Below are 23322 nucleotides of genomic sequence, written 5' to 3' on the forward strand. Positions count from 1 at the left end.
CTCATGCCTCCTTGGCCTCCCACCTCCCCACTGACCCTGACGGAGGCCCCTTCCACCTGCCGTGGTGCAGGCGGTGCAGGAAGCCAGTCCCCCTTCATGGTTTCTGCTCTCCAGGGCTTGCTTATTGGTGTGGTTTTCAAATGTCAACAATTAACTTAATCTCCGACTCAATCACTGTTGTCGCAACAGTGAGTCCTTCTGGGAAAAACACATCTCCATCAAGATGTTAGTGCTGGAGGACTCTGAGGGGTCTGCTCCAAGGATCGGATAATTGCCCGAGAAAGAGTTCCCCCTAATTAGAAAATCATATTCTTTAAAAGTCGCCAAGTGTCTTCATTTAACAGCCCAAATCCGTAATTGTTTTTCACTGCAGAAAATTACGACGCCAGACTCTCGCGGATCGACATCGCCAACACGCTGAGGGAACAAGTCCAGGATCTGTTCAATAAGAAATACGGTGAGCCCCGGGGCGCCTGGGTGGGAGGGAAGCCTAGCTGGGGCGGGAAGAGAGGCAGGAGCGTCCCAGTTCAGGCTGTGACTATCTCTCACCCGCCTACAAATATTTCTTGAGCACTGACTATGTTCTCAAGGCCTTGAGGATACAGCAGTGAGAAATACACACAGTCCCTGCCCTCGTGAGCCCTGTAGACCAGTGATGTGAGACTGACATTGAACAACTATACCTAGAATCCAGTAACATGGAGGCACTGTTCCACGATTATGCAGGAAAAGAGCAGGCTGCTCAAGAAAAAATAGTGTATCTTAGATTGGGGGCCAGGGAAGGGCTCTCTGAAGAAAGAACTGAACAATGGGTAAGAAGTTACTCAAGCAGAGTGTGAAGGAAGGGCATTCTGGCTGCTGTCATTGCATGTGCAAAGGCCCTGAGGCTTGTCCTAAGAGGAAGCTAAAAGCTGAAGCATGAGGGCAGACACTGGGGGAGAGGAGGACCCTGAGGAGCTGGCCAGGAGACAGACCCAGTTGTCCAGGGCCTTGGAGGGAGCCATGGTGTTGGGTTTGTATTTGGCGGGAGGATTGAAGGAAATGGAGTAGCTTTGCACTTTTAAAGTGTCTTTCTGGCTGCTGTGAGGAAAGTGAGTGGCTGTGGGAGGGTGGGAGTGGATGCGGGAGGGTGGGAGTGGATGCTGGGAGACCAGCTCAGAGGCAGGAGCAGCAGTTTAGATGATGGTGGCTTGGGCAGGCCCTGGCTGGGATGCTGGAGGAAACTGGATGGAGTCAGGATGCACTTCAGGGGAGAATGGCTGGTGCTGAACTGACAGGGGCAGCAGAAGGAAGGGAGGTGTCCAGTTTCGTCCTGGCTTACAGAAAACAAGCTGTATTAGTTAAGATGCGTTTTTGGTCTCAAGTAACAAAAACAATCTCAAACTGGCTTCAACAATTAAGGGGGTTAATTGCCTCATAGTTCAGTTACTGTGACTGCAGAACAGATCACTTCAAAATGTGGTTATCTAAAGTAACCATGACCATTCATTATCTCTGATGGTGTCAGTGAGTCAGGAATTTGGGAGCAAGCTCATCTGGGCAGCTCTCACTCAGGGTCAGTCCCAGGGTTGCAGAAGGTGGCTGAGGTGGGGGTCATCTGGACGGCATCCTCATTTACATGTCTGACACCTGGGCTGGGGAAACAGCTGGTGCTGGAGCAGCTGGGCCCCTCAGGCATCTTGCTCAGTTTCTATGTGACCCCTCCACGTGGGCTTTCCAACACCCCACAGAAGCTGGATTTCCTGCTTGTTGGTCAGGGCCCCTGAGTGTCCTGGGAGAGAAAGCCAAGGTGACGCTGTGTTGCCTTTCATGACCCAGCCTCAGAGGTCTGCAGTGTTCCCTCTGCTGTACTCTACTGGTCGAGGCAGTTACAGAGTCCCATCCAAGTGCTAGAGGAGGGAATAGACCCCATTCTCTTTAGGGGATATTGATACTACTCTGTAAGAGGAAGACGTAGGGTGGGACAGAGATTCATGCAGCTTTCTTTGGACAGTACAATTAGCCATTGCTCATAGCACAGGAAATCCAGCAGTAGGGTGGCCTTCAGGCTCAGCTGGATCCAGCAGCTCAGGGATGTCCTTGAAGTCTTTCCACAGTGTCCGCATCATCTCAGCATCATCCTGCTTGCTAGCAGAATGGCCACAGCAGGTCCAGACACCCCATCCACACTTCCCAGAAGAAAAGGAGAAAGCTGGCTTTCCCCCCAGGCTTTCTCAAAGGAGCCAGACAGCTTATTTCCCAGAATTCTCTGAGCCTTCCCCTTGTTTCCCCTTGTTTCTCACCAGTGAGTCACATGTTCATTCTTTACCCAGTCCCAAGGCATAAAAATTCCACGGGCTCATTGGCTTAGGTCTGGATTACCTGGACCTGTCACCGTGACCAGGGCAAGGAGTTGGAAGCATAGGACTTGCCAGGGACAGGTGGACACTCTGACTGCCAGCCAGAGAGAAGGGGCAGTGCCCTCACCAAGGCGGGAAATTTGAAGGGAAGAGATGACGGGTTCCCTTTGGATGTGTTGAGTTTGAGGAGTGAGCAAAGATGCAAGCCTGCTGTTCAGGAGAGGAGTCTGGATTGGACACAAAAACTAGACCATGGGGGTAGAGGAGACACCCCTGGGAATATGAAGGGGGCAGAAAGAGGACCTGTGCAGAAGTCCAAGGAGCTCCATGTTTAGAGGCCAAGTCCAGGAAGGGGAGGAGTGGCCAAGGGCCAGAAAGGGGAAAACAGGAAAGTGAGGCATCACGGACACAGAAGAGAGGGTTTTAAGGAGCGGAGAGTGATCATTTGTGTTGGATTTTGCCAAAAGAGGGCAAATATCTACTGAGTTTGGCAACCTGGAGACCATCAATCATTGTAGCAAGAGCCATTTTGGAGGTGAGAATTAAAGAACTTAAGACAGCAGTCTTCCCATTCGTGGATTATGGATATGTTTTCATTTCTGCCTAATGTTTTTCATTTCAAAAAGGACTTCTTTGCAATAGAATATAGTCAGCAGGAACGTCAGGATAAAGAATTTAAAACAGACTGGAAATCCATAGAAACAGAAGGTAGATTAGTGTGGACACAGGGGAGGAGTGAGGTGTGACTGCTAGTGGGTATGGGGTTTCTTTTTAGAGTGATGAAAATGTTCTAGAGTTAGATGGTGGTGATGATTTCACAACCTGGTGAGTATACTAAAAACCACTGGATTATATACTTTAAGACAGTAAATTTTATGGTATGTGAATTATATCTCAATTAAATAAAACCAAACAAACAAGCTGAAGCAATGGCACAAAACCAAGGATAACATGAAGACTCAGAAATTCTGTACTTGCTAGATGCAGGGCATGCATCAGACTCTTGAGTTTCCTAGGAGCCAGAGCAAAAAGGGAAATTAGGCCAGTTATGCCATTCCCAGTGTCCATGAGCTAAAAATTAGTTCATTGCCCAGAAAAAGTTCGGCTGTTTCTCTTAGTGCAAGATGTGCAGGCCTTCCTGCAGCACGTCTTCATCAAGGGGCACCCTGCGACACTGAGGCTGATGCTTTCAACATGCCCCTTGGGAGTGTCCAGCCCTCTGTCCAGGAGGGGGCACCTGTAGTGGACCCCACCTAAGACAGAGCCACAGAGGTTCACATCAGTCAGACAGTAGACAGCAGGCCTCGGCCCAGGGTGGATCAGCAGTGGACTCAGGACTGCCCCCAGGCTGTAAGACGAAGTCCAGTCCCTGGAGTAGACATGCCACAGCGCTCTGCAGAGGTTTGGTGACAGGAACGAGGCTGAGCTCCAGACATGGAAAAAGGACCCTGAGGTCTAAGCTGCACCCTGGCTGGCCCCAGCCTGGCTTCCTTGCTCTTAAATGCAGTCTGCCCTCTCCAGCCAGGACAGTCCTGAGCCAGGGTGAGACAGAGCCCCTGACGGGGCTGATGGAGGGTCAGGTGTTGTGGGGAAGGGCCAGCTGGGCCCGTGAGGTATCATCCTCGAGATGGCTTTCAGAAACTCAAGCTGTGAGGCTGAGAAACATTAGTCGCTGCCCTGTCCCCAGCAGCCAGAGCCACCTGTTCCCTGCCCCTCCTCAGTCCTGCCCGGGCACAGAACCACACCCCCCTAGGCCCCCTGCACAACACACCGCCTGCCTCCCAGTCTCCCACGAATTGTGCTTTCTGCAGCACCACACAACAGCCCTCCTGTACCCCCGTGTGCACTGCATATCACACCCGTGCACGTAGCACCCCCGGCTTCAGAGCACACACCAGCACAGCCTCTGGCTCCTGACGACACTTCCTCTGTCCCTGTCGTCCACAGGGGAAGCCTTGGGCATCAAGTACCCGGTCCAGGTTCCCTACAAGCGGATCAAGAGTAACCCCGGCTCGGTTATCATCGAGGGCCTGCCCCCCGGAATCCCGTTCCGAAAGCCGTGCACCTTTGGCTCTCAGAACCTGGAGAGGATCCTTGCGGTGGCTGACAAGATCAAGTTCACCGTCACCAGGTACCCAGGGGAAGGAGAGGAGAGAGGAGTCAGACTAGCATGGGGGGGACCATTGTCCTTTCCTTCGGGCAGTCCTGCCCTCTCGGCTGTACAAGGCTGCTCTCCCAGCATCATCCTGGGTCCTGGGGGTTGGAGCAGGGGCTGCAGGCCCCCTGGGGTGCAGGGAGCTCATCGGGGTGAGATTGGCTGCCCCCCAACCATCATAGTGGGGGCAGCCTTCACAGGCTCCCGTCTGCCTGCCGCAGCCCTGCTCACTGCACTCCCAGCCCCCGGGGAGAGGTGTGTGGCCCACATGAGAGGAGAGCAAATTGAGACAAGTGATGTGCCCCAGGTCACAGAGCCAGCAGGGCAGAGCCAGTGAGAGACCACGCTCACCCTCGTGCACAGTGGCCCTGCCGCATCGTCCCAGTGTCCTGTGCACACAAATCACCAGGCATCTTGTTAAAACGCAGATTCTGATGCAGTGGGTCTAGGGTGGGCCCCACACATTCCTAACAAGCTTCCAGGCCTTCTCCCGACATTCCCATCTCTGTTTCTCTTCCAGGCCTTTTCAAGGACTCATCCCAAAGCCTGGTAAGAGGCGCTGGCTATGGGGGAGAGGGCGGAGATTGGCAATGGGGGGAGACAGACGGCCATGGTGCTGGGGGCCAGAGGCCGGAGCTGAGCTTGCTGTGGGACACAGGTTCCTGGGACCTGGAGTGGAACCAGGCCCCTGCCCATCTGTTCTCCCACCTCACCTGGGCCCTGACCCAGGGGACCCATGAAGGGAGAAGGAAGGCCAGGCTGGAACCTGGCCCCAAATTCTGGAAGGGAGAAAAAGGGTCAGTGGGGTGGCACTGGCGACTTTTTAGCTACACCCACCCGAGGTTCAGGAGGGAGGGGCCTGGCTTGGTCAGTGCCCCCCACTTTTCCTGATGAAGGGGCCTCAGTGAGTGGATAAGGTTGGTGGCCGATGGGTTCCTAACGTCAGAGGGTGGGTGTCTGCGTGGGATCCTGCGAGCTTGGTGGTCAAATGTGGGTAACAGCTTACGCACTTGGGAAAATGCCTCTCCTGGCCCCTTTCAAGGCATCCCGCCCCATCCTCCCCCTGGGCTACATCTTGGCCCTCCCAGACCCTGAATGAGCAGAGGCTGTCCCTGCGGGGGCGACATGATCACCTGGTCAGCTGTCAGGGTTGGCCAGGGCCTCCAAGGAGGCAGCTGTATACATTGACCCCTCACCTGCTGCCTTCCCCCTCCCCCGACTTGGAGCTGCTGCCCTCCTGGTGCCCTCGGGGAGGCTGTGCTGGGAACAGAGAAAGCCTGCAGTTCTGGAATCTGATTTCACTCCGAGCACGCTGACCCTGCTGTTCATCCCTGTGCCCAGGCCCGGCTGATGGGCTTCTGGGGAAGGGGTGAACTGGAGAGGGGCTGTGGTGATGTGGCAGCCGCAGGGACCCCAGGGAGGAGGAGCAGGAGGAGGGGTGCTTGGGGAGGGCTTCCCGCTGAGGACGGCTCTGATCGGGCCTCAGGGGAGAGCCAACGTGGAGAGCAGGGAGAAGAGGCAGGGGGTCAGCTGGGTAAGCAGCAGGGTCCGAGCCTACACCAGAGGTGTTTTTCCAGAACTCTCAGAGGTGCGAAAGCAACCAGATGACGTTAGTAAGGTAGAGACGGTGAAGGTAACAGCAGCAAAATGCAGAGGTGGCCCCGGAAGAAATCTTGCCGAGAGATTACGGGTGTCCGACCCTGTGCTGACTGCTTCACATGGATTTGTCTTACACATATTTCCGGAGGTCTGCCTAGGGCCAGGCAGTGTTCTAGGTACTCCGGTCACAGTGACGAACAGAGGAGGCATCTCGTTTACGCCTCAGACCTGTGCTAGGCACGGGAGCCTGACTTACAAGGGGAAACTGAGGCTCGCGTTTCAGTGATGTGCCCACGTCACACGGCTAGCAGGTGGCCTGTCCAGCCTCAAGACCCATGATCTGGAGTAGCTGCGGCCCCGGGATCCGCATTGCACACCTTGGAGAGGTGGGTCTGGGGCTGCCGGGCTCGGACGACCGCAGCGGGAGTGAGTGCCTCCCCGGGAAGCAAGCTGGGACTGCAGGACAGGACAGGGAGACAAGGCTCAGATGCTCATGAGAACATCACAGGCCTGTGGACTCCCTTCTCATCGGCCATGGGAGCCAGGACACACCTTCCCTGGTGCCACCTGGGGCTCCGGGCCCATTCCAGCTCTGTGACAGGCTGCTCAGCCCTCTGTGGACCTGCCTTGCTCCAGGACGTGGTGGGCGCCCTGTGGCCCACGGCCTGCCCTGCCTGCATCACGGGCCCCGTCACCCCGTCAGCACTGTGACCACTGAGTCAGCTTCAAGCCACTGCCTGCCCCAACTTCGGTGTCCACCCAAGTGGGTGCTGGTGCGGGCAGCGGGAAGAGTGGCCAGGCCTCCCTCTGCCGATGGAGAGTGGAAACACGGAGAGGCAGTCTGTCAGCCTCCTCCTGCCCCCACTGTGCTCCCCGGCCACTCCTCACAGCAAAGGGCCTCATGGAGGCCTGAAAATACAGGTCTGCCAGGGGCGTCCCCATTTTTTAATGAGTTTGAAAAGCAAGAAAGAAAAAGTCACGTATGACACCTCATGTGTGCTGGGCTGTGAGTTCAGCTCTTTGCACGGTTGGTCACCTTTTTCCAGACAAACAGGCCGAGAGAACTTCAGTAACCTGCCTGGGACGCCCAGACTGTAATGAAGGAGCCGTTCGCTCCAGGCCTGACTCCCTGTTTCCCATGGGAGACAGGGAGGCCCACTGATTACAGGCGGGCTGCTAGTAATTCAGAGCAGCCACCGAATAGGGGGATGTCAGGCTTTGGGGAGAAACACTGAGGGGGCGGAGAGGCAGCCAGTAGCCTTCACCCCTTCCTGGGGTGACCTCTTCCACTGACCACGATTTGCCTTCCAGCTTGGGGGTCGGCAGCTCAGCTTCCTGTCTGAGCAGCTTTTGAAATCTCAGCATCACTGCTATGGTGGCCGCCTGCCCCCATTTCTCTGTGGCAGGCTGCCTGGAAGAGATGGGAAAGTGCTTTTGGCCCCAGCCCTCAGGGATGGAACTGCCAGCACCTTTCCAGGCATTGGCATCTCAGACAGTGTCAGCCTGGAGGGGCCGGGGCAGACGGGCTGGCAGGCCAGCACTGTGCTGACTCATGCCACTTGTTGCTCTGGGCTGGGAAGGTGTCCAGACTCACAGGAGCCTCTGAGGGTTCACCAGAGGTCACTGGATGCTGTTCTGCCCCAGAAAGGGCTGTTCCCAAACCGTCCAAGAGACAGTCGCCAAAGCCTGCTGCAGGCGAGCTCTTGGGGTTCTGAGGTGAACTGGAGCAGGAGGTCAGGTCAGTGGGGAAGGTGTGTCCTGGCTCCCATGGCCGATGAATGCTGTACCGGAGGCAGGTGCTCTGCGTGTGTAGCGTGTTGGTAGATTATCTGCTTTGGGACTGTCAGCTGAGGTGGTGTGTGGGCCATGGGAAAGCACAGGTTGGTGCTCAGAGCCATGTTCAAGTCCCTGACCCCTCTTACTGACCATGTGACTCTGGGCTCATGATTTCACACCCTGAGCCTCCACTTACTTATCAGTAAGATGGGATGGCATATCTGCCTCCCAAGGTGATCTGAACTAGATGAATGGTGGGCACTGGAGGATGGTTTTCTCCCTGCTGATACTTGAGAGACGTCTGTAAAGCCCTCGGCCCTGGACCAGCTGCAATAGGAAAGGCTCAGCCAGTTGGGGGGGGGTTACTGTTATTCCTGAGCTTCAGGAAGGCTTCCTGGAAGAGGTGACATTAAGCTGGGCCTTGGAGGTGTGGTGTGGTGCTGACACAAGGTACAGCCTAAGTGAGGGCATTGTCCGGGGGACATGGCTGGGGCACCTGTGGGGGATGGAGCCGGTGTGGCATGCAATGGCAAAGAGGCAGGCCTTATCCTGGGCACAGTGAGAGCATGGAGACTTTCTCCTTTTTCTTTCATCTTCTAAAAATATGGGATGGATTTTAGTCTACAAATTCAGAAGTGCAAGACATGTAAACTTTTTTTTTTTTAATTCTTCCAAAATTGAATTAGATTTCTACCCAAAGCCCCCATTACATAATGGCAGAAAGTTAATCTGAGTCCATTTAGGATGTACCTTTTCCCCAGACTTGTCTCCAAGTTCCAGAAGGATTCCAGGATTAGGGGGAGGGAGCCCACCAAGTCTTGAATGTCACCTGTCCAGTTGGTACCCACAAGACATCCAGCTGTCCACTCCGGTGGTTGGAGAAATGCCCCTTGTTCCTCTCTGTTGAGGCTCCTCTGGGGCCTTGAACCTCTAGGAAGCCCATCCCTGCAACCCACTGTGGAGGGTTTACACGTATGCAGACCATCGCTTGGAAAGCTGGGTCAATGGGAGGGGAGAAAGAGGTGGTGGAGAGGCGAAGGCAGCATGGGGGAGGAGGGTGCTGCAGAGGGAGGGTCGTGAAGAATGGGGACTTCCCTGGGGAGGGCAAGGGAGGGACCCTGTTAACTAAGGATGGCTGAGATTTTCTAGGTCATTTGTAGAAGGCTCCCATAGAAGTCTTTCTTAACAGAGCCATCTCAAGAAGGTGAATTCTAAAGAAGGAATTATGCTTCGAAGGTGAATTGGTCATTAAATCTGGTGCTTTCACAGTTCGGCCTGGAAACAGTGGGCCGGCCAAAAATGAGGCAAGGATAGAGCTGTTCCTGGGCCAGTTTTGTGTGGGTCACAAGATGACCCCACAAGGCCTTTGGTGTTGCCCCAACTGGGTACATCACATCTGCTCTCGGGGCCTCAGTTTCCCCACTGGTGTCTAGTAGTAGCAGTCCCTTCCTGCTCATGCTGAGTGGTGGGTGGGCGCCTGGCTGGGGATGAAGACGGACTTGGACCGAGCCTTGGAGGATGGTGGGTAGGATTCCAAGCTCCAGGTTAGAGCAGCTGTGGGCCCGGGCCTTCATGGGATCCCTGGGGATTGGGCGCACTGGCTAGAGGGAGCCTGCTGAGGGCCTGGGGCTGCAGAGGGATGGTGGGGCCAGGCCCCTGACTTGTACTAGAGTGAGCTCAGGCCTGGCTTCAAGGAGCCAAGTAAACCAGGCTCAACCCTGGAGGCCTGAGTGAGTGAGGCCTGGGAGAGGTGCACACCATAGGTACTGCCTTGCCACCTGGCCAGGCTGCTCCCCCCTCACCCACCTGCCTGCAGCAGCTCTGAGATAATTAGGGAAACTGGGCCAGGGGCCAGAGAGGCAGGTGGCTGGGACCAGTCTCTGTCCTCAAAGCCCTGGGGAACTGGCAGGCAAGCGGAAGGGGCTCCGGGTGAGTCTGACACCTCTCTTTGTGCCCTCAGCAGCACCAAGTCGAGGTGAATCTCTCCCCAAACCCAGAGGGGCCCGAGGCCATGCAAACCCAGGACAGCAAAGGGGGCCATTCAGGAAGTGCTGAGAAGAATCAGTGGTGACTAAGGAAGGAGAGGCCCTCTGCCCAGGTAGCTGGTGTAGCAACAGCTGCAGAACATCCTAGTAGGTTGGGAAAGGCAAATACATGCCCATGGTGGAAATTTGGAAAATACAGAAATTTACCCAGATGACTGTTCATCTTTATGATGATACATTTCTTCCAGATTTTTCCCCAAGCTTATTAATTTTGTGTCTTGTTCTTTCCGTAAACTTACATACACATACACTTAAAGCATAAGCATTTTCCCATGTCTTTAAAGCACTTTATAATGCTCCCTCATCAGGGTGCATCATAGTTATGTAAGGGCCCTGTCCCCAACAGTGGACACTGGGGCAACCAGCTCTTCACACCGTGGACACCTAACATCCACCTTATGCTTATGATTTGCCAATTACCAAGTCTTCCCATACCAGCACATTTGATCTCCTCTAATAACCAGTCTTACAGGAGGAAACTGGTTCAGAGAGGTTAAGGAATTCAATGGAGGTCACACAGTATGTGCTCAGGTTCTCCTGGCCCCACGCCTTTCATCCACACTGGGTGGCTCTTTGCTGCCCTCTTCTGGCTGTCAGTATCTATAACATCGGTCTTGTTTGTCTAGCCCTTGAGGCTCACAATCCTTTGAGTTCATTCATTTATACACCAAAAAATTATTGAATGCCTACTCTGCCACCCAAGATCTGGGAATATGGAGTAAAAAAAATCTATACCATGTGGTGTTTATATTCTACTAAGGGAGACCGATAAATAAGAACAAATAGTATCATACTCAATAGTGACAATTGCTGTGGAGACAAATACAACAGAGATAGGACCATCTGTCAAGAGGACAGTTTTAGATAGGCCACGAGGAGTTAAGCCTGAATGAAGAGAGGGTATGAGCTGTGTAGAAATCCAGGTTGAGACATCTAGGGAGAAGAGTCAGTCAGTGCAAAGGCCCTGGGGCCCTGGACCTATTTTGAAAGTAGGGCCAACAGGATTGCTGATAGTCAATGTGGGTTATGGAAAAGAGGGATAAAGGATGACATTAAGATTTTGTCCCAAGCAGCTAGAGGGGGAAAGGGAGGGAGGATCTGAGTGGTGGGCAAATTTGACACCCAAGCGGACAGATTGGGTAGGCAGTTAGATCTACAAATCAGAGAGAGTCCCACTGGAGACGTGCAATCGGGAGCCATTCTGTAATTTATGTATTTGAGTCATGAAACTGGATCACAGTGGGGTTGAGGATGGACAGTCACAAGGAGTCCAGGGATGAGCCCTGGGGCCCTCCAGAAGTTAGAGATGAGGAGGGAGAAGTGGCACACCCAGTGGGTGTCATGTCCCAGAAGCCAAGTGAGAAACCGCTGAAGGAGAGCGATCACCTGTGTGCCCCGTGCTGCTGCGAGGTCAGGTGCAGTCCTGAGACGGGACCGTGATGGGAGTCGGGGGTGGAGAGCAACCCAGAGGTCCAGGGGCAGCATGGTCAAGAGCAGTTTCAGAGAGAGGAGGGGACCTAAGTAGAATCGTGGGCTCAGGAGAGAATGAGAGAAGAGAAACGGAACCCACCAGGGACAGATGATGGCCCTTTAGTGGCAGTGGGGAGATGGGGCCGGAGCTGCAGGGTGAAAAGGGATCAGGAGAGGGTTTTAGAGGTGTCAGTAGTGACAGTGCAGCCACCACTCTGACAAGTGTGGAGCCAGCAGAGAGGGCCCATGGCGGAGCCCTGGAGCACACCGACCTCCAAGGGACCTTGAGGAAGACGAGCCCGTGAAGGAACAGAAGAGGCAGAGCCCAGGGAAAGGAGGTGGAGGGATTTGCGGGTAAGAAGAGCTGAGTCAGGCAGCTGTTTGCAAATCAGAGAGAGCAGAGTCCTAGGCAACACTAGAGGGATCAAGGAAATGAACATTCTAGAACTATTCTCGAATAGTGGTGGTTTAAAAAAAAAAAAAAAAAGCCTTGTTAGGTAGTGAATCCCCTGTCACTGGTGACATCTGAGCAGCCACCCACCAGACAGGGCAGGAAGGGCTCTGCCAGCTGGCGCTGCCTCTGTCTTGTGCGTCTCTGTGCGTCTCTGTGCCGTCTGCCTGGAAGCCCAGCCCCTTAGTATCCAGGTGGGGGAGGGTATAGCTCACTGGTAGAGCACGTGCTAAGTATGCACTAGGTCCTGGGTTCAGTCCCCAGTACCTCTATTAAAAATAAGCAAATAAATAAACCCCGTTACCTCCCCTTCCAAAAAAAAATAGAATCCAGAAGTGTGCAGAGGGGCCTCCCCACCCAGCGACTCCCTTCCGTCTGCTGCCCAGCTCTGAGCCTCCCACAGCCGCTCGCTGATAACCCCGAGTTACAGGCCCAGCTGCCCTGCCCCAGCTCCCTTCTGGGCGAACCTGGGGTTCCCCCAGGACCCAGGCCAGCTTCCTCTCCTTTTGGTTCTCTCTGGACCCAGCAGTGCAGCCCTCCCTGCCAGCTTGAGGGAGCTCTTGGGTGAGCAGCCAGGCCCCCTCCCACCCCACTCCCCAGCCCAGACTAGGGGTTCCAGGCCCCAGAGACAGAGCAGAGCTGCCGACTTCCTGTGCAACTCCAGCAAGTCCGGTTTGCCTGCCTGGGCCTCGCTTTCCCTACTTGGAAAGTGGGCAAAGTCCTGCACCAGGGCTGTACTGGGTGCGCCACCAAGGCAAGGAAAAGAGGGCTAAATGTCGTGTGCAGGAGGGGCGAGCCGGAGAGGCCGGCCAGGCCGGAGCGTGGAGGGCCTGGAAGGCCTGGCTTTGCAGCGTGGACTGGACCCTGCAGGCCCGGCCTTGGCAAGCTCTTCCGCTGACGTCCCCGTGGCCGGAGCCCGAGCACCCCCGAGGGCCAGGACCCAAGCCTTATCTAGGAAGGCCCCGCTCCATAAACTTTAGTTTTAACTTAAGGAACTGTGTTAAATTACATCCTGCTGATGAAATAGGTGATGCCACTTGACCTACTTCCCACCCTGGCCTTGTCTGAGGCCCAGTTTGAGAAGCTCAGCTGTGGGTGAAGGGTCTCCCAAGTGGAGGGCTGTGAGCCCATCTGCGGGGAGGACACGAGGAGGGAATGACCCCAGCCCCAAACGGGATGGTACCTCTTGTCATTGTCCCCGCTGGGGCCTCTGCTAGGTCTCCTGTCACTCACTGGGTGCTGTGTGACGAGGGCTTCCTGGAGAGGGGGCCCTGAGCTGGGCCTGGGGTTGACCTCAGCAGAGGGTATTGTGGGGTCAGGGAGGGACTGAGCAGGAGCAGGGACAAGTCCCCTGCTGCCCTCTAGGAGATGTGTGACCTTGGATAAGTGAACTTACTGTCTTTGGTCTTGGATAAGTTACCTTGCTATTTCTGGGCCTCCGGATCACATGGAGCAGGGACACTCTCCATGGTCTCCCCACCCTCAGTCACACATTCACTTCTCAGGCCCCTGCCTCCCTCGCCTCCCTTCCCCACCCCCTCTCCACCCTTCCAGCTCTGTCACACTCTTGAGAGCTCAGAAAAAAACCGCCCTTTCTCAAGTTTCTAAAGATACCACAATTCCAGTGCCAGCCACATGTTTCTCCACTTAATTATCTCTGCTTTTCTTTGTTAATTAGGCTCCGGTAATGATCTCTCTTCTGCCTTCCCGGGAAGAGCTGGCATCTGCTGGGCGGGGCTTGGAGGCCTCTGTGGGCAGACACCCGGCTGCCAGGCCCAGAATTGGCTGGCTGCCTCCTTTCTTCCAGGCGAGGTGGCCCAGTGGGCGATGAAACAGTGTGATGTCAGGGAGGCTCCGCCCTTTCCTGGCCCACTGGGACTCAGCTGGGGCTCAGCTGGGTCGTGGCCACCCCATCCTGCCCCTGGGTTGGTCAGTGGTCCCAGCCCTGCCAGGTAGGGAGGGGTACCTCAAGGTTCCTGGCTGTTGTTAGCCAGCGGGCTCCTCAGGCCCCAGAAGGGAGCAGTGGGGGGCTTCAAACTCTTCTGCAACATTCCAGAAAACCTCACCACAGAAACCAGTTCCCCAGCTGGGACCACCCAAGCTGATGGGAACAACCAACGCCTTTATTTGGCACTGGAGTGAGATCAGTTCTCAGGGTCACTAGGCACCACGTGCTGAACAGAAGCTCTAGCAGCTGATAAATGCGTCTTTGAGCTACAAAAGGGGAGGCCTGGGGGTGGGGCACTAAGTATGGCCCAGCACTTGCAGTTTACTGGGTGGACTGGATCTTTCCAACCTCCTGGGGAGGGGTCTGATGGCAAAAGAGACCTCGTGGGGGTGGGGGTGGGGCACGCAGCCCGAGCCCTCTGGAGCCCCAGACTGAGTACAGGGCAGCACTGCCTGCAGAGGACCCTTCAGGTTTGAGAGCTCAGGGGCAGTTAACTTAGTACGTGAACAGTTCCAGGGTGTCTCCTGGGCTGGGTGCTGGGCTTTTGAACAACCCCAATGAAAGAAAGCCCCCCTCTTGGAACTGCTGTTCTGGTGTGGACGCAGAGAACAATGAGCAAGGGATAAAGTGTACCAGATGTAAGTGCTGAGCAGCAGGGACGCAGATGGGAGAGGTGGTGTCTATTTTTAGGGAGTTAACAGCAAGAGATGTGGGATGGCCAGAGGGATCGGGAGGAGCGTTGCTGGCAGAGTACAGCGAGTGCAAAGGCCCTGTGGTCCCCTACCAGGGTGGGAGGTCAGGCAGAGGATGTGGTAGGAGACAGAAGTGAGAGAGAAAGCCGATGGTGGGGGGATTGGATCAGAATGCTGATCCTTGTTCTGAGCGAGCTGGGAGGCAGTGCAGGTTTCTGAGCAGAGGAGGAACAGAATCCAATTTAGGATCTAACAGGATCCTTCTGGCTGCTGGGTGGGCACACACTGGGTGGCAGCAGGGGAGGGTGTAAGGAGGTGTTAGTAGTGATGCATGCGAGGCCCGGTGACGGCAGCAGCGATGGTGAGTCCTGGACTCTGGGCAGTTTGTAGCTGGAGCCGACCGAATTGGCTGATGTGGGCTGTGAGGGGGAGAGGAGTTGAGTTTGACCTCGAGGATTTGGGCTGAGTTTCTGGAAGCATGGAGGTAGGTAGCTGAAGGTGCAGGAGGAGCTGGTGGGGTGGGGGGAGGATCAGGCATGTTTGTGGCATGTTAGGTCTGGGATGTCATCCAGGGGCAGTTCCGGGGCTCAGGGGAGTGGTCCAGGCTTGGGGTATAACAGGGAATCCCAGGCTTACTGCTGGTATTGAAAGCCCCAACAGCGCGTGAGATCACCGGGAGTAAGTGGAGTCAGAGGGCCAGGGCCCTGGTGCCGTCAGCCTTTGTGGGTCAGAAAAAAACAAGGAGGAGCTGGTAGGGGTCGGGGGATCAGGAGGGGCTGTGTCCTGGTGCTCAGTGGGAGAACCCCATTCTCCCTGGGGGAGGCCCTTCTCTTGTGCCCATGGCCCGGAGACATGGCTAAGCGTCTTGTTAGGGACACTGGGAGTCCAGCTGTGAGCACTCATGGCCCCAGGCCCCACTGTGCAGGATTACAGACGCCACACAAGGCGCGTTAGGAAGAGATTTCCCCTCCACTCTATGAAGTAGGAAAGCCCAGCGCTCAGAGGAAGAATCTGTTTTCTTGTCTTTTCCATCTTCCAGAGGCCGCCTGCGTTCCTTGGCTGGTGGCCCCGCCTCCGTCTTCAAAAGTGCATCCGTCCAACCTCTGCCTCTGCTGTCCCATCTCCTGCTTTTGACCTTGCCTCCTTCTTACAAGGACCCTTGTGGTTACTTTTAGGGCCCACTTGAATAATCCAGGATAATCTCCCATCTCAAGATCCGTAATTTAATCACACCAGTATAGTCCCTTCTGCCATATAGAGAAACTTGCCACAGGGCCCGGGCATTAGGGAACAAACAGCTTTGGGGGCCACCTACTCATCCCAGCACAGAGTTGGAGGCAGACGAGGAGGTTTCTCTCCTGAGCAACCATGCGGGAGGGTGGGGCCGGAGACCCACAAGAAGGGAGGAGGACCAGGTTTGCGGGAGACTTGGAGTGTCCGTTCAGAGATGTGCAGAATCAAAGGTGCTCGAGGAGGCAGGTGGAAACGAGGGCTTGGGGGTTGCGGGTGCAGAGAGAGCACGAAGAATCTGCAGCGTGGATGGGGTGGGAGCAAGAGCTACTCTCCCCTCCCCTCATGCAGGAACCCAGTCCCGGTGGGCAGTCAGTAGGCTGTCAGGTACCCCTGCCCTGGCCTCATGGCCAAGAAGGACAGGGAGAGGCTGTGCGGCCAGGCGGTTCGTGGTCTGGGGTCAGCCCCGGCTCTTCCACCGACTCACGGAGTAACCTGGGGCAGGTGGCTTCCTTTGTGTGCCTCAGTTTCCGTGTCTGTAGGATGGAGATACCCCTAGGACCAACTTTATAGGGTTGTTGGAAGGACTGAGTGAATGAATCCATGCAAAGATCTAAGAAGAAGGCCTGGCACGTAGGAGCGTAATTTCTCGGACAGCACTCTTCCGAGCGCCTCTGACGTGTGTCAGGCGTTGCCATGGGCGCTGAGGCTGTAACCGTGAACACGTGAAGACAGACAGCAGGCTCAGCCCACGGGGAGCGCCTTGCCCGTGTTGTTGGCAGCAGAGCTCGCTGCTGCTGCTGTTGTATATCAGATCGTGGCCTCAAAATCGCCCCCCTCCCCAAGTGAGCCAGCAGAGCCCCGGCCTGTGTGGTCAGCTGCCTCCCTCTGCCCACTTGCCCCAGCCAGGCTCTGATGCCCTGCTCATTGTGCTGAGTGCACAGCATCCCCTACCTGGCCAGTTGTGGCCGCAGTTTGGCCTAGGCCTCGGTGGCCATGGGTCAGCACTTGTCCCTGGCCCCATCAGCTGTGTAGCTGGGACCACGGAGGAAGGGGAGTGGAGAGGGAAGGAGGTGATCTCCCTTGGGAAGGGCCATGGGTGTGTCTGGTCCCAGGATGGTCTGTCCAGGACAGACCTGGCACTTGGCTCTGCCCAGCCTGGCTGGCGGGTTCGAGCCGCAGAGCTGCAGGAGCATTTGGCAGAATGCCCTCGGGGAGGTGCTGGGCTGTTCCCAGATAGGAAGGCAGCACCCAGCGGTCAGAAGGCTTGGGTGTGAGTCTTAGCACCACCCATTGCAAACCGTGTGGCCTTGGTGGCTTTGAACAGGCACCTGGTCTCCTCTGAGCCTGTTTCCTTATCTGTAAAATGGGGATCGTAACACGTAGAGGTCAGGCTTGCCATGAGGAATAAAGCATCACTATGTAAGTTGCAGGCCCAGTCTCCAGCGGGCATGTGCAATCAGCAGACGGAGGATTTGCGTCACCATGTCTGGAAGCCGGGGTCGGGGGGCGCAGTGAAAGGGCCAGGTAGCCCCAACAGGGGAGGCCTCACCCAGACAGCCCTCTGTTCCAGGCTCTTGTGTGCAGTGGGTCAGCTGGAGGTCAGACAGCTGGGCCCCGGGGAGGAATATGGATCACCTGCCCAGGCAGGTTGTGGTCCACCCATCACCGGCCTCGCACCCCAGGGAAAGGGCGTGGATTGATGGAGGCACAGAGCCCATCCTGAGGGAGCCCTGAGGGAGGAGGCTTGCTTTCTTCCCTCCCCCTCCCCAGAGGACCCCATACACGATCAGATCCATCATGATCCCTGGCTCATGACCTACTCTGCCATCAATCCTGCATGTAATGATCCATCCATCAGTTGATTGATGGCCGTAACTTTTTATTTTGAAGCAATTTTTAATTTACAAAGAGTTGCAAAGACAGTAGAGAGTTCCCAAATACCATCTGACCCATGGAGGGTGTTAACTTCTTACATAACCGTGGCACATTTGTCAAAGCTAAGAAATTAACGTGGGTGCCATGTGGTTAGCTAAACTACAGGCTTTATTTAGATTTCTTCAGTTTTTCCCGTGATGTCCTTTTTGTGTTCCAGAATCCAGTCCAGGATGCCACATTGCGTTTAGTATTCATTTATTTTTGTTCTTTTATTTGTGTTCCCTATTTGTTTGCTCGCTTGTTAATAAATACTGCAGTGACCGCCCATGAACCCACCACCCATCTAAGAATCAGGAACTAATGCTGTACACCCGCCCCTCTGCTCCCCCTCATCTTGTCTGCCTCTCTCCCCAGAACAAATATTCTGAATTTTATGTGTGTCATTCCCTTGGTTTTTTTCCCTGCAAAACTGCAAGGAAAAAAAAAGAAGAAAGAAAGAATAGTATAAAGACTGCTTGTATATCCTTTCTCTGGATTCATTAATTCTTAACATTGTTCCAGGTTCCCTCCCTCCCTTTGTGTCTCTCCCACACACACAGACCCCACCCCATTTATTTCTGTCTCTCTCTTGTCTCTTTCTCTGTTTGAAGTCAGTTGCCAACATCCTGACTTTTCATGCCTAAATATTTCAACACACATCTCCCACGTCTCCCCAGAACAATGCTGTTCTTTTACATTATCCACAATACCATTGTAACACTCAACGGAACTCACTGACTCCCTATCATCTCATAGACAGTCTGCATTCAGATTCCCAGAACTGTTTCTGATGGCTGTTGTCCCTCGTGATTTAATCCCTTCCCACAGGTTGACTTCTTTTAATATGTCTTTTGCATGTAATACTCGCCTAAACCAAAATTGTTTCATTTTGCTTTTTTTGTTTGTTTGTTTAAAACTGAGATACCCTATTGTAGCTAGACCTGGACTTGCTTCTGTCCCTTAACAATCATTTTCAGGGCCCTGTAATATTCCGTTGAGTTTACTAGACCACTGACTGGTCTGTCCATCTCCTGTCCTAGGCCTTTTGGGTTCCCTCCACCATCTTGCTATTTATTACTAAGCATGCTGTTAGCATGCTTGAGCATGTTTTCTTGGGCACATGTACCAAAGTTTCTCTTGGGTACATGAGATCACGGGCTCAGGCAAGGGTTTCCTCACCCCACTGCAGCACAGCAATCCCCTTCTCTCTGAGCCTCGGTTTCACCATCTGTAAAACAGAGATGACGGAATTCCTGCTTCCCCTATGTGCAGGCCCTGGAAGGGGTTAAGAGGTGAACTGAGGGCACCCTTTTATCCTGGTGAAGCTCTGGTGCCAGGAAAGGGAGCTATTGTGCAAATCACAGGGCCCCAGGGAGGGCTGAGCAGCCCCTGCTCCCTGTACAAGGCAGCTACCCCGCCAAGGCGGGGCACCTGTGGACATCCACCCTCTGTTCTCTGTAGAGCCAGACCCACCCGGGTCTTCTCTAGGCCTGGATCGCCCGGCCCAAGCCTGGTAGAGAGGGGAGGGGAGGAATCTTTCCCTCACCCTCCCAGGAGATCTGGTCTCTCCCGGCTGAGCAGCCCTTCCTCACTGCTGGCTGCCTCTGGGCCGTTTTTTATCATGATTATCAGCAGACAGTCACCCACCTGGGCTGGGGACCTCCAGCTAAGCGGGCTGTTCAGGGCTCTTGTACTTTGCCCCAGGACAAGGCTGTGGGGCCACCCCAGGCATCACCCCAAGATGATTGGCTTAAAATTGTGTACATAGCATGGCTGTGATTTAATAAGCTTGGTTGCTTTCTTTCCCCAGGCAAAATTCAGTTAATCCCCAGGCTAACAGACAGTAGATTAGAAATGACAAGATGAGAGCTTCTAGGGCAGACAACAGTGAGACAGGAGGCCAGAGAACTGGAAAAACAGGAAGAGGGGGGAGAAATGCTGGCCCTGGGTGGTGCAGGACAGGTCACTGCTGCTGGGGCAAGTTCAACAGCACTTTCTGGATGGCCCTGGGGGACAGGTCATGAGGGTGACCCCCTGCCCCCAACTGTGTCCTTAATAAGAACTGCGTACTTGATGCATTTTAAAAAATGTTCTCCCCAGAAGTAGGAAAGCAAACCCAGGGACTTAAGAGAACAAAATTCCATTACCTGGATACATCTCATAGGTAAAATTTCATTTCCTGAGACTACACACAATACGGAGGCATCGATCTAATAATAGCATCGGTGATAACTTGACTTTGAGACCGTAAACTTTTTTTATATGTGATGTCATTGGATCCATCGCAACAAACCAGAATTCCCATTTGAGGGATGTGGCAACTGAGGCCCAGAGAGGCTGAGTGATTTCTCAAGCACCACATAGCATTAGGGTTACAATGAGATTGCCTTGCAATCTGCTGGGCCAGGGATGTTCCCTGTCACTGGCCCTGGGGACCCCCTTTCTGCCCACTGTATAGAAGCATTCAAGTAGATACATTGAGGGTACCCACACTCCACACTGAACCCTTGACATTTCCAAATGGAGAACCTGAAATGTTTGCAGCCATTGGTGTCCTGACAGCCAGCCTGGGTTCAGAGAAGCTCAGGCAGGTCCCCCAGAAAAGAACAGTAATAACTAACTGGCCTTAGGCCATGCCAGGCACAGGCACAGCGTCCTCACCTCGTCCTCACGGCAGCTCCCTGTGGTCGTCCTCACTACTTTACAAACGAGGAGATTCGGTGGTTGCCCGAGGTCACAAGCTAATGCCAGAGCCAAGATGAGAAACCAGACAGGCTTCAGAGCGGGTGGTCTTAACTCCCAGCAACAGGGCTGAGCTCTGGAGTCTGGGAAAGACCACTGGGTTTAAGGCCAAGGCCCCACAGGCCTGAATAATTGTCCCCCAACCACTACCACGTTCTCATGTTTTCTGAGGTGGTTTCCTGAGCCTTGTTTTGCCCACGAGCAGACCAGACTCAGAGGTGGTGGATGCCTGGGCTGCCCTGCCCCATCCTAGACTGGGACAGCCACCTCCCACAGCCGTCCTCGGGGAGCTCCCTAGTGACCACAGGCCTGGCCACCCCCTCCCCAGACAGTGGGTGTGTGACAGTGGTGGCAGGAGCCTGGCTCTGTCTGGAAGGAGTCTCATGACCCAGCCACCGCCTGCCAAGAGGCCCCCTTGACTAGGCCGCCAGGCTAGCAGAGGGCATGTCTTCCCTCCCCAACATCGAGGCCAACCGGGACGCGGGGGCCAGCTGTAGACAGTGGCTTCCATTCATGTTAGGGGAGGCTGGCTCCGTCCTGGGCACCTCCGAGCCCTGACTCGCCTGTGTTCAGATGGATACGTTGCCTTCTCCCCACGTGGAGCCAGAGGGCTGGGGACAGAGCTAGGGGGGTGCCAGGGGGCTCCACCTGGGGTTCAGGTTCACCTCCTGGAAAGTGGGTCACTCCTTTGCCCTCACGGCCTGAAGAGCAGCCTTCAGTTTCCACTGAGAACACCAGAGGCTAACCTGGCCTACTTCATTCAAAAACTAGCACTTTAAGAAAAGTGGAACTCCCTTCCTCCAAATTAAGTAAAAACAAAAAGGCGGGGGAGAAGCCAGGAGCTGCTAGGGAAAAACAGCATCCTCTCAAAGGCCCAACGCAGAGCCCGGAGGACCAGGAGGACGCGTGTCCCGGGCCTGGCAGCCTGCACGTGGGGTGTGCTGGGTGCGCAGCCCCCCATCACATTCAGGACACTTCCCACGGGTGCCCCCAGCATCCCTCAGGCAGCCCCGGTCCCACTTTCCTGACATTTAATTGCTGCCACAGTTTGCTAGCTAGGGCCCACCCATGTGCTCTTCCTGTTGGCTGCCCCATGCTGCCACCTCTCCCTGTCAGCTGCAGCTTGGTTTGGGGGCGCTTCCCCCACCCCGCAGATCAAGCAGGATGTAGGAGAGGGGAAATTTTCCACGTCCACTAACATGTTGAGCTCCCACAGGATGCCTGGAGCCCCAGCATGCAGATGAGGCTTCGTCCCATGGGGCATTTGGGGGCGGCCTGGCTGTCGCCTCCTCTGGGAAGCCCTCCCTGATCCCCGGCTGGGTTGGGGTCCCTCCCATGTGCTTTCATGGGCTGTGCACTGACATTTAGCAGTGCCCAAGGTGGGGACACAGGAGGAGGACATTATCTGGGATGCCTGACCTGGGCAGTGTCTCATGAAGCACCCAGGTGGCTGGTTGGCCGTGGTTGAAGGGAGAGATTCAGAAACCCCACGATATGGCAGATCTAGATTTCAGAGGCAGGAGTGCGGGCACGAAGGGGACCAGACAAGGGACCATGGGGAAGTGGGTGAAAGAGGAGGGGCGGCAGGCAGTGCGGGGAGCTCTCTGGCTGCGGGGTGACCCCCAGACTGGGAACGGAGGCTCCTCCCAGTGGTGGGGCCTGGGGAGGGCTGGGCCTCCTGGCCTGGGTGTGATGTGCCAGTGGAGACAGCAGACAGTGGACTTAGAAGTGGCTCAGAGCCCCCGCCTGGGAGACACAGTTGGCCTCCTAAATGGAACCAAGTTCTGTGAGATTTTCCAGATTAAAACAGGAGGGTTTGTTTTTCTCCACAAACCCATTCTGTCTGTTCTGCCCTCATCGCCCAGGCCCTGGCTCCCTGCCTGCCTCCAGCTCCACTCCCCACCCCCGCCCCAGAGGCCCAGCCAGTGTGGTTACTGTGCGAGGGTGCCCTGGCCCTTCCTGGAACTCCAGATCCCTCCCCACCCAGGCCACAAGCCCACAGGCTGCCCTGCCCCACCCACCCCTTATCCATCCCATCCACTCCTGGGCCTCCCACTTCCCGCCTCTCCCCTCTCCCCGGCCCAGCCCAGGCCATGAACCTGGGGCTCCACTGACCCCAGCTGTTCTCCCAAGGAGATGGGTGAGGGGAGCTCACGGTCCAAGCAGGAGGTGCCCACGAAGGGCTGCCCTGGACACTGGGCAGGAAGCAGCCCCCGCATTCCCAAAACTTGCCTGTCTCCCTGGTCACAGGCCTGGGTGCTCTTGGTCCGCAAGGCAGCCAGATCTGACAGCCGCGTCCAGCATACCATGACCTTTCACCCTTCAGTGCCCACATACAGGCCAGTGCTGCATCTGGTGCCTTTTCCCTCCCCAACCCCATCTGTCACAAACCCCTTCCTGCCTTCCAAGAGACCGCAGTTGCATCCTGCTCTCCCAGAGGGTCTCCTCAGACTCGCACAGATGGGGTAGGCACCCCTGTTCATGCTCCACATCTCCTCGGAGGTGTCCCCTGTGGAACTTCTGGCTGGGCACTGTGACTGGGTGCCACCCCCACCCTGGTAGGCTGTGAGTTCCTGGGAGGAGGCTCTTCACCTCCCTCTCCTCGGGTGCTCCATGCCTGACATGGAGTCCTGTGCTGGGGAAGCTGTTCAGAGAATGTGGGATAGATGGATGGATGTACAGGTAGAGCTGAAGCCAGAAGTGGAGTGGGCTGGCTCTGGAGAGACTGTGCCAGCAGGAGAGGGTCTGGGACACTACGTGGGAGACAGAGCAGGTACAGTGGCCCAGCTGTGCCGACCCTCACACCCCCCCCCCCCCGTCTTCTTCTCGTAGATGAAGATGATGCCAACAGACTAGGGGAGAAAGTGATCCTCCGGGAGCAGGTGAAGGAGCTCTTCAACGAGAAATACGGTCAGTGCCCGGTGGGGGAGGGCAGGGTCTGGGGGGCAGCCTTCCTTG

At 55.4% G+C, this 23322-nt stretch overlaps 1 protein-coding gene across 6 annotated transcripts in view; it reads left to right on the top strand.

Annotated features, from left to right (window-relative positions):
* Positions 1–23322, top strand: part of GTF2IRD1 (GTF2I repeat domain containing 1) — a 95628-nt gene that overhangs the window by 65093 nt on the left and 7213 nt on the right. For all 6 annotated transcript variants that reach the window (XM_074345950.1, XM_074345949.1, XM_074345951.1 and 3 more), the window contains 4 exons: positions 374–457; positions 4287–4470; positions 5015–5043; positions 23197–23274. In XM_074345950.1, the coding sequence (XP_074202051.1) occupies positions 374–457; positions 4287–4470; positions 5015–5043; positions 23197–23274 (375 nt within the window). The remainder of the gene's footprint in view (positions 1–373; positions 458–4286; positions 4471–5014; positions 5044–23196; positions 23275–23322) is intronic.

Source organism: Camelus bactrianus, chromosome 18, assembly GCF_048773025.1.
Source record: "Camelus bactrianus isolate YW-2024 breed Bactrian camel chromosome 18, ASM4877302v1, whole genome shotgun sequence".
Taxonomy (NCBI): Eukaryota; Metazoa; Chordata; class Mammalia; order Artiodactyla; family Camelidae; genus Camelus; species Camelus bactrianus.